General features: G+C 47.0%; 1 protein-coding gene across 3 annotated transcripts in view; it reads right to left on the bottom strand.

Moving 5' to 3' along the window:
* Nucleotides 1-16,412, bottom strand: part of LOC119446219 (serine/threonine-protein kinase TAO1) — a 46,438-nt gene that overhangs the window by 6,127 nt on the left and 23,899 nt on the right. For all 3 annotated transcript variants that reach the window (XM_049664008.1, XM_037710585.2, XM_037710586.2), the window contains 8 exons: nucleotides 15,789-15,870; nucleotides 15,041-15,217; nucleotides 14,041-14,256; nucleotides 13,343-13,522; nucleotides 10,087-10,221; nucleotides 8,378-8,773; nucleotides 7,328-7,708; nucleotides 3,898-4,080 (listed from right to left, as the gene is read on the bottom strand). In XM_049664008.1, the coding sequence (XP_049519965.1) occupies nucleotides 3,898-4,080; nucleotides 7,328-7,708; nucleotides 8,378-8,773; nucleotides 10,087-10,221; nucleotides 13,343-13,522; nucleotides 14,041-14,256; nucleotides 15,041-15,217; nucleotides 15,789-15,870 (1,750 nt within the window). The remainder of the gene's footprint in view (nucleotides 1-3,897; nucleotides 4,081-7,327; nucleotides 7,709-8,377; nucleotides 8,774-10,086; nucleotides 10,222-13,342; nucleotides 13,523-14,040; nucleotides 14,257-15,040; nucleotides 15,218-15,788; nucleotides 15,871-16,412) is intronic.

Genomic DNA, 16,412 nt, shown 5'->3' with positions numbered 1-16,412 from the left:
TTAGGTCAGCAGACTTTCCTAGCCACATGCCTCATCTTAACATTGTGTTTGTTGACGGTTTCAAGGCCACTCACAGGTGACACAACATGAGAGACGATAGATTCATTCCCCAATTCATGGTGTTTAATGCCCAAAACACCGCGGCTATGACAGACGCCATAAGGGAGGGTTCAGGATTAATTTTAACCACTTGCGATTCTATAACATGCACCTAAGTCCAAGTACATGAGCATTTTTGCATTTTGCTTCTGTAAAATTGTAGCCACCGCAGTTGAGAATCCGACCTGTGACCTTGTGCTCAGCAGCGGAACTCCATAGCCACTGCTCCACCACTGTGGGTCACAAGAGACGTGCTGTTGGGCTGTGTAGTGGGCCTCTGTGAACCTTTTGCTACCCCAAAGTTCCAAAAGGTTCCACGACACAGTCCACAAACATAATTCCTGCAGTGTGTTGGCACTCTTACTCTGCAGAGTGACCACATGGTAAGCCCAGCTAAGTGTACTACATGCGGTTCTTATAAAACAGGTCTTCATGACGCAAATTCCTTATCATCATCAACTATAATACAGTAGAACCCCGCTGATACGTTTTTCACGGTACCGTAAAAAAAACAAAAACATAAGAGCCGGGAAATGCAAGAGCCGAGAAACAGGAAACATTGAGAAATGATAGTAGTGTTGAACTGCATACAATATTATTTTAATTCTTACGCGTGAAAGGAGTAGTTTCACCCGAAAGCCATACAAGGTAAGGATAGTTGTTTTATTGTCCGTATAAACTTGCAAACATTCGCTTATTAACTATATTAGCAAGCATGGTGTCAGCGCCCACAGGCAAACATGAACACATCACACTCAATGAGTACGGACACGTGCTGTCAAACCCTGGCGTGAGGAAGCGCCGCTGCAGCAGCGAGCGAAGTGACCTTTGTGCTGTTGCCTAGCACTTGATTTTGTTCAACAGAAATTCTATTAATAATAAATATTTGCCAAACCTTCATGTACTAGAACTGAGTTGTAATCAGTGCTGACATACTAATTTGGTGTTTCCTTTAATAAGAGTAGACCATACTGTATACAGTGGAACCTGGGGCGCGATCTTGTACGCGTTCCAAAATGGAACGGAGGCGTTCCGTTCCATCGAGCCGCACACGATTGGTCAATTTCAACCGCGACATTCAAATTGACCAATCGTGTGCGGCTCGATGAAACGGAACGCCTCCGTTCCATTTTGGAACGCGTACAAGATTGCACCCCTGGTTTACACACGATTCTGCGTGATGTTTTTTTCTTTTTTCTTGTGTGGTTTTTTGCAATTTTTTCATGTGGTTGATACGACCGCATTTTCACCTGAAATTGGATGATACAACTTCAAGCTGTTATTCCTGAAACTTGTAGCTTTATATTCAAAGTGTACTAGATTAAATTACATTCCAATGACCCACGAACAACAAGTTGAGGGCAGAAAATGCATGCTGTGCGCCGGCGGCGGCAAAATGTGCACCACAAAAGCTGTTGTGAAGTAGGCTTTGTGTGCCGTTAAAGGGATCGGCACTGGACCGATTTAAATTGCTGCGTGCCCTGGTGGCAAACGGGCTGCGAGCGAAGCAGACCAATGACAGCTGCCCCTTCAGTAACGTACGCGCAGGAAACTGGTGTCATGTGGACCCACCCGACTGCTATTTTCACACTTGCAGAATCGTCTGCTTGCGTCAGCTTTCACTTGCCCTTGTTTTGGTTGCCTTTTCAGGCCATATATCTCCATGTGGTCACGTGGCTGAATGAAGCAGCCTGCCCTCGTCCACTAGTCGTATCGCTCGTTGTGTCACGCTGCTCTACGGTGTTCCTTTGTTTCGGAATTTTAGGCCTCGTGGTGCCGTGACCTTCATGGCTATGTCAAGGAAGCGAAAGGCGCCGACTTTGAAAGAAAAACTCGATGTCATTGGCACCGAAGCAGGTGGTGACAGCTGCAGCGACCGGTGCTCAACTGCTGGCGACGCACTCGTACCGTTAGACACTCTCCGGGGCTTGATTGCAAATGCGCAATTGAGTGAGGAAATGGCAGGCTTCATTTTCTTAGCATTCAAAAGAACTTGTTTACGGACTTGCAAAAAAAGAAAGCTCAGCGAAAACTGACAAGCTATTTTGAAGTTGCTCAATAAAAGTATGTTGGCTGCAGTTTGTGTGATGTCGAGTGATGCTGCTCGACATAACACATGCGTTATGCTGGAGCAGCATCACTCGATGCCACAGGAAGCATTGCTATAGAGTTCGTCACCAAGTAAGCTTGTTTTCTTACGTTTTGGGGCTTGCTTTGGATGATACAATTTTTGGATGATACGTTTTATTTTCTGGTTCCTTAGAAGACAAATCTTGATATCTATGTACTTATGTTACTGATAACTTGCAACATTCTTGTTATGAAATGCTAGGAGACTCCCAAGCATATATAGCACTGTATTTTCTTGCCCCAAATTTGAAAGCATTAAGTTTTGTTAAAACTTTTCTGATATTCAATTGGATATTCAACTTTTTTTTTCTTGATTTGACACAATATTCGATTTGAAATCTACTACCTACTACTATATATCTACTATTCCTTTGTTCTTCTTGAACAACACACCTAAAAGTCTTGTTGACTTTAGGTGGCACACTTTTAGGTGTTGCCACCTTAAAGTCAACAAGACTTTTAGGTGGCAACACCTAAAAGTGTGCCACCTAGAGTTACAGTCAGATCCTCGCTTAATGAGTACCGACAGGCACCCTCCTAACTGTCAAGGCAGACTGCCACATCGTTTGCTAGGAAATCAGCAGTGGCAGTGCAGGAAATAAGCGCAGTCTGTACAGGAGTACGTTTATCTAGGTCAACTACTCACAAGGGACCCTGATCATGAGAAGGAAACTTACAGGAGCATAAAACTGGGTTAGAGTGCATACGGCAGGCATTACCAAATCCTGACTGGGAGAGTACCACTGTCGTTGAAAAGAAAAGTGTACAATCATTGCATTCTACCGGTGCTAACATATGGGGCAGAAACTTGGAGGTTAACAAAGAAGCTCGAGAACAAGTTAAGGACCGCACATAGAGCGATGGAACGAAGAATGTTAGGCCTGACGTTAAGAGACAGGAAGAGAGCGGTGTGGATAAGAGAGAAAACGGGGATAGCAGATATTCCAGTTGACATTAAGAGGAAAAAATGGAGCTGGACAGACCATGTAATGCGTAGGATGGATAGCCAGTGGACAATTAGGTTACAGAATGGATACCAAGAGAAGGGAAGCGCAGTCGAGGATGGCAGAAAACTAGATGGGGTGATGAAGTTAGGAAATTTGAAGGCGCAAGTTGCAATCAGCTAGCGCAAGGCAGGGGTAATTAGGAGATCGCAGGGAGAGGCCTTGGTCCTGCAGTGGACATAACAATAGGCTGATGATAATGATGAAGCGATAATGAAATCATCAGGAATGTTTATGAATATTTTGCTTTATTGGGTGGCAAAGACACTGCCATGGAGTTTTGCAAGAGTGCATGCTCACAATGTTGCAGTGGTTCGCCTGACAGAATGCAAAAGTAGTATCATCGCATGCTTGTCGGCAGGCGCAATTGAGCCAAAATAATGACTTTTAGAATTAAATAATTTTTCGTGCCACTAGACGACAGGCTTTGTGGTTTGCAAATTTCATATTTACAATGTTCCCGAAAAAGAATTTTTTTTTAAACAACTCCTGTCAATTTTGCTGTGGCAGGATTCAACTGTACAAGCTTCCTCTAGTTTGACGCCCAAGTGTAGTAGCACATGCTCACAAACATCGCTTCAGGAGTAACGCTCATCTGCCTAGTGGGAATCATCACAGTGCAGAACACACCAGACACTGAATGCTGTGCAATTGAGCAACGCACCTTCTGTTCCAGCAAGGCCCTGCGCACCGACACACGCTCCTGCAGCTCGTGGCGCTCCCGGTTGCGTTGGGCCTCTGCCTGCATTCGGATCTTGGACTGGAAGGCCATGAGAAGCTCCAACTCCTGTTGCAATTGCTCCTTCAGCTGGCGCACTTCTGTGTCCTGAGATTCGTCCAACCGGATCTGGAAGCGTCAATGGGAAAGAGCACAGCACTGCAGCAAGCAACCAACGTAGGAGAACATCCCAAAAGGCAAAAGAAATACTCTAAAATATGTGTACACCCTTCCGTCATCTGTCTTGCTTGTGTTTCCTTTCTTGAAAATTCTTCACTCGCTACTTTCCTTTCAAGAATATTGTGTCACGCGGATAGCACGCATGCCATTTGTGACCAGGAAGTACTGGGCACACAGTGCTAAACAGAAGGCATGAAGATGATGATTTGGGGCCAAGATGAGTCCCAAAAGGTGCAAAGATTTCTCAGAGTGAGAGAATGGTATATACAGCAAGGGCCACATTCCATTTACGGCAATATTTCCACTCATGCACGACTAACTGATAGGCACCATAATCTCTCATAGCAGCAAGGACACTTGACACTCCTCTGTCTATCCTGACAATGTGCACTAGATGATGCTACAGTAAAAGCTCGATGATACGATCACGGCTGATACGAATTTTTCTGTGGTCCCGGCCGAGCCCTGTTACTTTGCAACGTGCTAGAGAACGGTTGTTACGAATCGATTTTCAGCCTGCGTGGGTTGATACGAATAAACGCCGCCCCACCGACGGCCGCGAAAGAGAACAGCGCGCAGTCACGCGCTTTCTCTCCTTCTCTTTTGGTGCGGAGGCACGGCGCCGGACAGCACGGACTCCGCGACTGGGCGCGAAGAGTTTGAAGCGGTGGCGCTTCAAGAAATAAATGCTTTTTACGTACATGTGCCTGAGTGAGTTCACTTCTGACTCTCTAATTTAGCTACAGTCGAATCTCGTTAATTCGAACACGCTTATTTCGAACATACCGCGTACCGACAATGCTCTTAGCAGCGCGCCAAATAACGCGGCGGCGCCTCCGACCGGCATTGCTCCGACACCACCATAGAGCAGAAGCTCAGGAGAGACCCCTCAATGCCGCGCGCGAAGGAACGGGGAAAAAAAAAAAAAAAAAGAACCCGCGGCGGAAATTTCCCCCTCTCTCAAATTGCAAGGTCGCCGTTTATGCATCGCCCCGGAACAAGCGTGTACATGCCGACTAGAGTGTTCTAGACAACCGTATTCTAGCACACACTAGTGCCGACGTCTCAGCTACGCGAATAAAATGGCAGTGAACCCTTCTCCTCTATTTTCTAGTCACATGTTGACCTTGCACGCTGCGGCAGCAGCGCAGAGGGAAGCAGCGACGGAGGCACAGTCGGGCCAACGAAACTGCCACGCCCGCAAACGCTCGCTTCCCGATAACGGCAGAAAACGAAACTTCAGGGGGCAGCTAAAATAAACAGCACGGCGGCGGGCGCGCACGGAGATGTGTGCACTAGAGTGTACTAGAATATGGCATTGTCTAGTACACTCTAGTGCGCACGGAGTCAGAGGTGAGAGAGCTACGAGGGAGTTGAGAGGGAGGGCGAGGGGAGCCACTGAAGCGGTGGAGTTGACGCGTCCGCTTCCCTGCCGCCCTCCTCCCTCACCTTCGACGGTCTCCGCGCGCACCCGTGTGCAGGCGCGGCCCGCTCGCTCCCTGAAGCTTCGTTTTCTGTCGTTATCGGGAAGCGACCGTTAGCCGGCGTGGGCAGTTTCGTGGCCCGCGCTTGCTATGCGCTTGCGCGCCGCGATATTTCACGACTCGCACCGTTCGTGCATCGTGCTATGGTGCACGAATACTTCAAAAATACATCCTTTTAATTCGAACAAATTTTCGGGCCCGTTCGAGTTCGAATTATCGAGATTCGACAGTTTTAATTGTGTTTCGATGATACGAATTTCGGCTAATACGAATATTTTTCGTGACCCCGTGAGATTCGTATCATCGAGCTTTTACTGTAAATGGAAGCCCTACTGAAAGGAAACTACACCTATCATGAAGTTCCTAATGTCTACCTTGAAGTGAAGGTGACACCATAACCCCCTTTCATGCATGAGAAAGAAAAGAGAAAGATAATAACTTGTAAAGAAGTGCATTAGATTCAAAATGAAAGCATGGTCTTTTCAGAACAAACGTTCAGCACATCACCAAACTGTGATCGTATGATACATTTTCAGGCTGCTAGATCCCAAGTGATGAAAAAAAGGCGCGCACTATCGTGAGCGCTTCCTACTCCGCTATCAGCAAATCTGCTTCCAGTCATCACACATCACATCCACAGTTATGCGATAAGCCTCTTTACCTATCTGTCTCACGGCGCATGTGGTGCAGTGCTGTTTGTAGCCCACTGCAAGCTTTTAATAGGCGATAACCCAAATGCGCCGCCGTCACTGCCTCAAAACACTACACAATAGTAAAACAACAATGCGCATCTCGTGCCACAATGATTCTCACCGAGTGGGCACATCAAAATTTCCCGTGAAAATACCCTGCCCGATTAAGATGCAATCTAGGCCAAAATCAAGGAGCGCAAACGTAAGCTTATTGTAGCTGCAAAAACGACAAAGCGGGTCTCTGGCCGCTTGGGCCCCACGAGCTTTGCTTCATCGACATCTCATGTTACGATTCACGGAACTCTTCCCGCAATATGAAATGTCAACAATAAACAAGTATGCTAAAAATTTTTAGCGATCGTACGTTTTCCCAGTTAGAACTTTTTTAACAGCGGAGCTGTTTAAGCTGGCCGTAAGTCCGTGACGTGTAAACAGAAAATGTGGGCCGATACTGGCGGTAGTGCAGAAAGGGTCCAAGCGCAATGGCACATACTCCTGTGAATTAGCGAAATTGAGCCTGGCTAAGTCTAGCTAAGCATGGTTGGGACTACTTAAGCTTAATCAGTCATCAATAGCCAATGAATAGCTAATCGATAATGGATCAATAATCAAAATATTCCGAAAAATGCTGGGGATGACTTGGTAGTGCTTAGCCTAGCCCAAATACGTGGCCAATACCTTGCGATAGCCAATCACTAGCTAATCGATCAATATTCAATAAATTCCGGGAAATGCTGTGGATAACTTGGTAGTGCTTAGCCTAGCCCAAAAGCAAGGACTAGCTAGGTGCCCATCAGCTCCGCTGTCTCTTTAGCATTGCGCCTCCAGTGCAAGCTACCCAAACTTTTTCCAGCTTTTTTCCCAAAACGTATGAACGAGGTTCTACTGTAATTATGTAGCGAAATCGCTGCACGAGTGTTGTTACAATCAGCTCCGAGTGGAATGTGTGCAGGATGCCCCAAAATCAAGTGCTGTTGCACAGTGCTGGAGGAGGAGGGCCCCGTGGGCAAAACGACTGACCGACTGCTTTTGGAGCATCTCGGCGATGCTCTGCTCGTACTGCTCGCCCAGGATGGCCAGCTTGCGAATCTGCTCCTCCTTGAGCTTCTTGATGACCGCCTTCTGGTCGTCCCTAGGCGTCGAGGCCAGCACCTGGCTCTTCCATGCCTTGTACTGGCGCGTCTGGATCTTGCACGTCTCGCGGAACTGTTTGCGGATCTGCAGTTCCTTGTGCTTGAGGCTCTTGGGCTGCTGCTTGACGGCCTGTGCGTGCCGCTTGTGCAGCTCCCGTTCCCTCCGCGAGCAGTACTCGTGCTGGTTGGCCAGCTCTGTCTGGTGCTGCTTGCGCACTTGCTCCTCCCGCAGCTGGTGGACGCCCCGCTGCTGCCGGTACTCCAGCTCCTGCAGGTTGGAGAGATACGGGAGTTAGGGGGTTTTATGTACCAGAACCACGATCCGATTATGAGGCACGTCGTCGTGGGGGACTCCAGAATAATTTGGACCACCTGGGGTTCTTTGACGTGCACCTAAAGCTAAGTACATGGGTGTTTTTGCATTTCGCCCCCATCTAAATGCAGCCAGAGCAGAGATACCAATTTCCTTTGATATAATGTAAAATTATATAAGAGGTACGGGAAAACTTTTATAGTATACCAGAGGTAAATCCGAGCACTGCATCAAAATTTACGGTTGGGCAAGACAGTTCACATTCACCACTGGAATGCAAAGCTTGCATTTTTTTTCGCATAGACCCGATCATGATATTTGTTTTGTCACCCATATCAGCACGTACACTTTTAACACAGGTCAGATATAACTAAGTTCAACTGTATTTTGAATGTTGTATAATTTGAACCAACTAAACTCTTTGCGACATTTGGTTGCAGGATAAGACCCGATAACATGAGCAAAGACTAACAACAAACACCTGTTTTCTTTGTGCGTTGTTTTTTCATTTTTCAATTTAGCGATTGTTGTTTAGTCCGCGCTCATGTTAGCTAATATAGACCCATATTTTGCACCGTCCCCAAGTAGTAATGTTAATGCAGACGCGTCAGAAGAACTGCTTGCCTGTGTGGTCTCGTGGTGCCGTAAGAGCATGGAGTGCGCCTCCTCCAGTTGGCTCTGCCGCTTCGCCAGCTCCTCCCGGAGCAGCTCCTGCTCAAGCCGGTGGTACTGCAGCAGGCGCCGGCGCCGGTACTTGCGCACCTCCAGCTGAAGGTAGTCTGCCTGGTGCCGCTGCAGCCGGGCCAGGGCCTCCGCCTGTCGCTGCTGCAGCTGCGCCTTGTGGCCCCGCAGGGCGGCATCACCCCCGCCACTGTTGTCGTCGCTCAGTTCCTTCTTGAGCTTCTCCTTGAGGTACTTGTACTCAACCTTCTGCTGCTGCTGGAAGCGCTTGGTCTCCTCCTCCTGCTGCTGCGCTATGGTGCGCGTCAGCCGCTTCTCCCCGGCAAGGTTGTGCTTCAGCTACAACAGAGGCACCACGAGAAACAGAATGATTCTATCATAACAATGTGTCTGTACACAGAGAAAAGGACAAGCGGTGATAGGAAAGGAGGATGAGGTTTTTGGTCTGGTGGCCTCGCTCCAGCCAGTGTTATAGCACCGAGCCCTCAGAATAACCGCCTCCTACCTCGTAAGACGATGCTCTGTTTCATGCATATCAGACAAGGCTGCGGAGGTTAGGAAGTCTTCTCCTGCTGCTCGCACTCGCGATCAAAAAAATAGTGCATCACATATAAAGAAACAAGTATGCGTCACACAGTTCTATGCAAGTCCCATAATTCTGCGTCACTAATTATGACCTAATTAACTATCACACGGAAGGCATCGCAAATCTGAACTTGCCTACCATTGAACAAACGGAGTGGCATATTTTTGTGACCAGCAGCCACAGAGCAACACTTGAGCTAGTGACTGAAACATAGTATGTTGAATACCGGAAGCACAAAGGTGCACAGATAATGCACGATTTGATGTAACTTCACATCCACAAGTTGCTGTAATATACAGAATGTAGTTACTTCGAACATTACAGGTACAAAAATAACTGCACTGTGAAACATGCAGAGTGCGACTTCTGTGGCCACACTAATTGCATAGCTTCCACAGCATTGCCCGCCAAGTATGAAATCGAGTATAGTAAAGTGAAGGCTGCGGTCTGGACATAGTGGTAATAGTGCATGGCTGAAGGGTAGCACTATGAAACAATGTGGTGCGTGTATATGTGTACACTACGATTCTGTTTATACAGTACACTCACTCTATTTAAGATGAACTTGTATGGAAGTAAAGATGGTCCAGATACAGTGACAATGTAAGCTACGAAGAAAGCAACCGAATTGTGTGGGCTTCTTGATGGCCTCTTGAAATTCACTATTGCAATCCCAGAATGCTGGGAGTGACTTTGAAATTGCTTGGCCTCCCTTAACCACTCCTAAATGTGAAAAGCAAAAGATGACAATGATCCTCTCAAGCTTACCAAGAAAATAGCATACAATACAGTACATACTGTTTTTCTATATGTACAGCTCTCGTGCAAGCTTTCAGGAAAGCTCGGAGGAGCCTGACAAGGGGACAAATCACCATTCTCCGTTCACGTCACTGAAAGCTACAATGCATGCAAAATAACCAGCTCATGAAAACTCATGGCACTGACAAGTTATCAATGTTGTATCTCGGCAGCTGAACCAAATGTATGACAAGTGGGTTGGCATCACAGTCACCAAATGACACTGCCAAGACAAAAAGAATGCTGATGGGATTGGAAAAATGCTTACCTTTTTCTCCAGATCCTGTTGATGCTTCATTTGTAATTTTTCTAGTTCTTTACTAAACTGCTGTAACAAAGTTTCGTATTCCTTGTCAAGCTTCTGCTTGTGGTCATCCATTTCTTGTATACATTTTGCTTCCATCTGAAACCAAGACAGTAGAACTTTCACCACATTTTCAAAGCAATTCAGAGCACTAATTACATGGAACAAGTTTTTATAATGGTATTTTCGGTGCTGCCTCATTGCATTAACTTCAGTGCACACAATGCTTGAGCAATAATTATAGCTGAAATACCTTATTTACTCGAATATAGGCCGACCTCCCAAAGTCCGAAGCTATAAAAAAAAAAAAAAAAAAAAAAAAAAAAAAAAAAACTTTACCTCGAATGTAGGCCGAACAAAAAAGCGAGGACAGCGTTCACAAAATGAAAACAGCATTTATTGAATATGAACATGCCAAGCTCATTCTAATGTCGTTATCGCTGCTAGCCTTGTCGCTATCTTCCTTATCACTGCCATTTTCAAACAGTGCACTATATTCAATACCATCAAGTGCATTAGAGATGCTGCACTTTTTTAAAGAGCGCACGATTAAAGTTCCTGGGTAAATGTCATCCTCCTTGCGGCGCACGCAAAAAGCATCTTCCGTTGCTCCCTCCAACGACGGACATTTTTCTCATCGCTGCCGAAGTCCCGTCCAGCTTTAACGTTTGACAATGCCTCTGCGGCTAGCACAACTGTTCGTTAGAAATCGGTACTGTAGTGGCATCGCCTGTTTGGTGCCATTACGATAATGCCACGCCACATGCCGATGCTACACCATACCGATACTACCGATAATACTTGGGTCAAAATGGCGACGTCGCTCCTGGCAAATGCCTGTGTGGCCTGTGCGCGCTGACAAAATGCTTGTTAATATAGTTAATAAGCAAATGCTTACAAGTTTATACGGACGATAAAACTACTAACCTTACTTTGTATAGCTGTCTACTAATTTACAATCACAATCGATGCTTCGGCTTTTGGGCGAAACTGCAACTTTTCAAACGCAAGAATTAAAATAAAATTGTGTGCAGTTCACCGCTACTCTCATTTCTCAATTTTTCCGGTTTCTCAGCTCTTGCGTTCTTTGTTGTTGTTTTTTACCACCGCGTGAAAAACGTATTAGCGGGGTTCTACTGTACAGTCGACGTCCGATTTCCCGGACCCTCAAGGGACCGCGAAAACGTCCGGAAAATCGGGCAGTCCGGAAAAACGAATGCACGTGAAAACGCACATTTTTGGTAGGTATTTTTCGCTGACGGAGAGGGTCACGGCCGGAGTACAAGATTCTCATTGCTATTCAGCCAATGCATCGTTTAGGTGGCTCTGAAAAAAGCCGTTCATAAAAAAAAAGAAGAAAAAAAAAAAAAAAAAACGACGTGGCCGGCGCTACCTCATAGGTCAGCACTTGGGCGCAAAGAAGTCGCTTATTTTCTTTTGCACGGTCCGCTTGCCCGCGATCATGTCTGCCTCAATTTCAGTCAACGTCATGTTGCCGCCGTACACCGATGACAGTGTCATCAGTGCTCGCGTCAACTCCGAGCTCGTTGGCTGTGTAGGAGCTGGCTCTTCGTTCTCGGTGTCGGAGTCGTCGGAATCCTCCGTAACTTGACGAATGATTTCGTCATCGGTCCACTCCGCACATAGCTCGAGGTCTTTGTCAGCGTCGGCGAAGCCCTCAAAGGTTATCCCGGCTGGAATCGACACGCCGGCAGCGCGCAGATCGTCGAAGGCAACGTCCGCGGATGGCAGTTCGTCACTTCGTCAGTTCGTCCACGGAGGGCAGTTCGTTCAAAGGCGCGGACGAAGACGAAGGAGCAGTCAGTGCCATCGCTGTAAACGGCGAATCCGCTCGACGAAAAGCGCAGCACGAAACAGCTAGGAACTCGGTGGATGCTGAAGGTCGGGAAACGTAATCACTGAAGATAGCGCGCAGCAGCAAACGATCAACCGCAGACACGACCGCAGAGCTGGCAGAGCTGACAAAACAACACATGAACGAACACAGTGAGGTTTGGCTTGGCTAAGCTACGGCTGGCAACGGATTGACACGTGCGGTTTCGAGGTTACGGCAGCCGCGGCGCGGTGCGGTGGTGCTGCTGGCCACACCTGCGATGCGAGTATGGTGGGTTCGAGGATATGAAAACAACCAAAATGGCGGCGTTGGTGGTGACTTTGGGTCGGCAATTAACAGTAAAAAGTCCGGGAAATCGGATGGCGAAGGCTATAAGCGTCCGGAATTTCGGACTTTTTAATACATTGACTCTATGGGGAACTTGACGGTGCCACAGATGAGTCCGGGAAATCAGGCATGTCCGGAATTTCGGGCGTCCGGGAAATCGGACGTCGACTGTATTTTGAACTTCATATAAAGTGCATTTACACATGATTTCAATATAATGAAATTTCACTGCCGCCGCCAAGGAAATACCGAGACAATAAATAGAAACTTCCACAGACGCAGATGGTCGAATTACATGCAGCTGCTTGGGAACTCGCCTGTCGAATCTCGAATCGGGTGCTGCGCATGGAGCAGCGTCACATTCTGTATAAAGTCGGAGTGTGACAAGACTATATCTCTTCCCGTGTGCTGTGTGAATTAATTACGTCTGAGTGAAAGCATGCGAGGGAGAGCCGAGAAGGACACTGGCTTGACGAGCGCAGTCTTCCCACGTGAACTTCTCTCTTCCTTCTCCTCTTTCAATCCCTTCTCCCCCTTCCCCAGGGCAGGGTAGCCTACCGGGCTCAGCCTGGTTAACCTCCCTGCCTTTCCCTTATGACTTCTCTCTCTCTCTTTCCTACTTGAGCAAAGAAAAAAGGGGGAGGGGAGCGAGCTTGTGGTAATGCAATCAAGCTCAGGGAGGGCGGAAGGAAGTGGGGGGCAGGTTGGAGAGTCTCCTTTTCTAGTGAAGCTTTGGCTGCGTATGGCTGCGCATGGCTGGCAGTGTGGCTGAGCGCATACGCAGCATGCGCGCCGTTTTAGAGGTATATTGTTGCAGTTGGATTTAAGTGTGCGGCTTAGGAACCGTTATCAGCATCCCCCATGCTGCAAAATGGGAAAAGCACAAAACTCTCGCTGTGTGCTCCAGAGTAGCAGTGTCGCATAGTCGACTCTTGCTGCTCCAGTTGCCATTCGCTTGCACTAATCTTTGTTCCAGACTATGCAGTAATGAGGCAGAGCGGAGATGCAGTGCATTTTGTCAGCCACAAAGTCACTCACCTGCTCTAGCGCCTTCTGGTGTTGGCGCCGCATCCTCTTGTAGCCCGACATTTGTTCGTGCATCTGGTTCTCCTGCTCGTGCTCCTTCATCTGACGTGTCACTATAGATGTTGTCCGTATCGTTGCAAAATTGTTAGTGGCCCCTGCTTCTGTACTATTCAAGCTGGTCGACGACGAATTCTGCAAAGGGAGGAGCACAAGAGCTACCTTCAGGGGCATGCAGGCAATCAGCGATGACAGCTGTTTTATATCATAGCATACTGTGACCATTCCCCTTTAGCTCTCACACGTTTGTGCAGGATTAAGTTATAATTCGGTACAAGATTGTACAGGATTGTGAAGGACTGAGGCATAAAACAGCTACTATGTACGAGTCTGTACACACTGATGTGTGTGCAGGTGTGGGGTTTCATTTGTATTCTCCAAATACCTGCAGCCATATTTCAAATCGATTACTTTAGGTACCATGTCATCTATTCCATAAGCATGACTAAATGACTTCGCACAATTACTTTGATACATACTTCAAATGGGATTTTCTGCGATTTCCAGCTTTCTGTCTCATCAGTAGTTCTGCCGTAAGTGTTATAAGGTGTTACATTTTTCCCATATCATACATTCTTTTTCCGTGACCTACAAAAGAATTGAGGGTTCTGCTCTACATGTCAAAGAAGTGTAATGGGGAAACAAGTGCATACACTGTCCCTCGGATGCCGGAAGGAGGAGGGTGGGTACGAGTCCATCTCCGAGGCTGGGGGCAGGCTACTGGTGCTGCTGCTGTGGCTGCCCGCGCTCACATTGCTGCTGCTCTGCTGGCTCTGGTTGGAGCGCAGGCTGCTGCTCTTGCTGCCCTCGCCCCCGCCGTTGCCTGCACTGCCGCCCCCGTTGCCCCCCGTGCTCAGTTGGTCGTCCTCCTGCGAGGGTAGGGCATACAAGGCAGACACCATGTCACATGTAGCATTCATTCACTGGAAGTATCAACCTACTAGCACCTAAAAGGCATCTGTAAAGATGCTTGAAAGCTGAGAGGAAAAACATGGGCCGTGAACGATAAACCTCGGCAAACATTACTGCTTATCGGGGCGAACTTGTTTGTGTGCTTACCAAGGAGCTAAGACAAAGCTTGAACAAGCTGGCAACAGGCAATTATGGCTGACAGCCACCAGCCTATGCAACTTAAAGCCGGCTCCTATTTGTATGGTGGCATCATTCATTCTAGTACAAAGTGGCCACAAGGGAGCAACTGCTGAAACTATGCATGTTGACAGAAGCACCATAACATCGAGCTTAGCATGTAGAGCCGGAAGTTTTATCAGGTGCAGTAGTTTGCAAAGCCACTTGCTGAAAATTTGTTCCCAACACAGATATTTAGGCTTCGGCTTATGCACAGCTGCACATGCCCTGCCTGCGTGTCTATGCACAAAGGTGCCTAAATTTGGGAGAGAGAGGAAGACACCTTATTTCAAAAAAAAAAAAAATCCTTCAGTCTTGGGCCTCACAGGCATTATTCCTTAGTGCTTCTTTGATAAATTCTGCCAGGTAGACTTCAACGATAGGCTTGGGTCAGTGCCAAGCAATGGTGGTGGGTAGTATGCCCACAGTAGTATATCTGCAGCGTTAGGGTATCTGCCGCACCTCTGACAAGGCGGGGGGGGGGTTCGAGGGGGAGAAGCAGTCTAGCAAAGACGAGCAATTTACCGTCGAGTCATCCTCGGCCTCCACTACGTTGGCCTCGTTGTTTTCTTGCGAGTCGATCATGAGAATTTTCTTCATCTTGCGGTAGTTGAGGTTGTCCAGTTCCCTAACTGCTGCCTTTGTCCGCTGAATTAGGTCTACTATCACCTTGCATGAGCGCGGCCGCGTCATGAATGGATGCTGGAAAGACACAAACAAAAGACAGCATGTAGCCCAACCTGGACAGGGCGAAAGGGATCTAATTCGCGCACACATACTATTATACTACAGGCTATCCCATTGAACACTCTCTTACCACACGTGAAACTAACCCATGCAGGAGCTGCCACACAGCACCAGCAGCAAACTAACACCTTGATCTGCTGGTTTAAGTGCTTCTAAGGTGGCACTGCCACCATTCTTTCATCATTGCATCTGTTCCGGCTTATCGAACCTTAATTTATTTTTTTCTCGTTGGTGTCCTTTTAAAAATCATCATGTAAGTGAAGAGCAGCCATGCTCCATGCATCACTGCAAAATTACCAGCATTTGACTTGTGCACTCAGTTTCTGCCATATTCTGTAATGTGTTCACTGAATGCAGTAACAAATATTTCAAAGTTTGAAACAGAAAAATAGAGAAACTTGCATCTCAAATTTGCATCAGTTTACTTTCGTAGGCACATACAATGCAGGAATAATGCAGAAATGCGAGCTAAGATAAAAAAAAAGAAAGACAAACTGCACAATAAACATGAGGAGTGCAATCAAACCTGTAATAGGTTGACGGCTGTGGGCCTATCTGCAGGGTTCTTCTGCAGGCAGGAATTTACAAAATGCCTGAAGACGTCCGACCTATGGAATGAGCATAACCAGAGATGCAATCAAAACAAAGCCCAAGATAAAGCAACTGTAGTACATAAATGGGTAATGGGAGTTACTCATCAATAGAAGAGCTGGAAGTGCTAAGGCAGCTTCGTCCTGCTCTGCAGTAGCCAATTGGCCTATCAGTCGTACAGCAGGTGGCGTGCAAGCAGAACTTCCGTCTACTTTATACACCTCTCGCACGGCCGAAATTATATGAATTCGTAGGCCGGTGCACTGCCACGGCATGTTTGCTGCTAGCATGGACACATCTTTAAATTCAAACATTTGTGATGAGTCTTTCTATTTTCTGTATAGCTTCTTTCGGGAACTACTGTGTAGTGTGCCTTTGCTGGCAGCTGCACTTGACGTTAAAGCTAACACCTTAACCAACATACTGAGTCATGTTAAAGTTTAAAGGACAATGTGCATCATTAAAATATGTCAGTGTATAAAAAACAAGCCCCTAAAATCAATAGGACAATCACTTTCTGTGAATCAATTAATTTAAATAAAGCACATTCACTCGAGTG

Source organism: Dermacentor silvarum, chromosome 3 (assembly GCF_013339745.2).
Source record: "Dermacentor silvarum isolate Dsil-2018 chromosome 3, BIME_Dsil_1.4, whole genome shotgun sequence".
NCBI classification, from domain to species: Eukaryota; Metazoa; Arthropoda; class Arachnida; order Ixodida; family Ixodidae; genus Dermacentor; species Dermacentor silvarum.
Note: the sequence above shows the minus strand (reverse complement) of the source record. Positions and strands in the feature narration are given on the sequence as shown.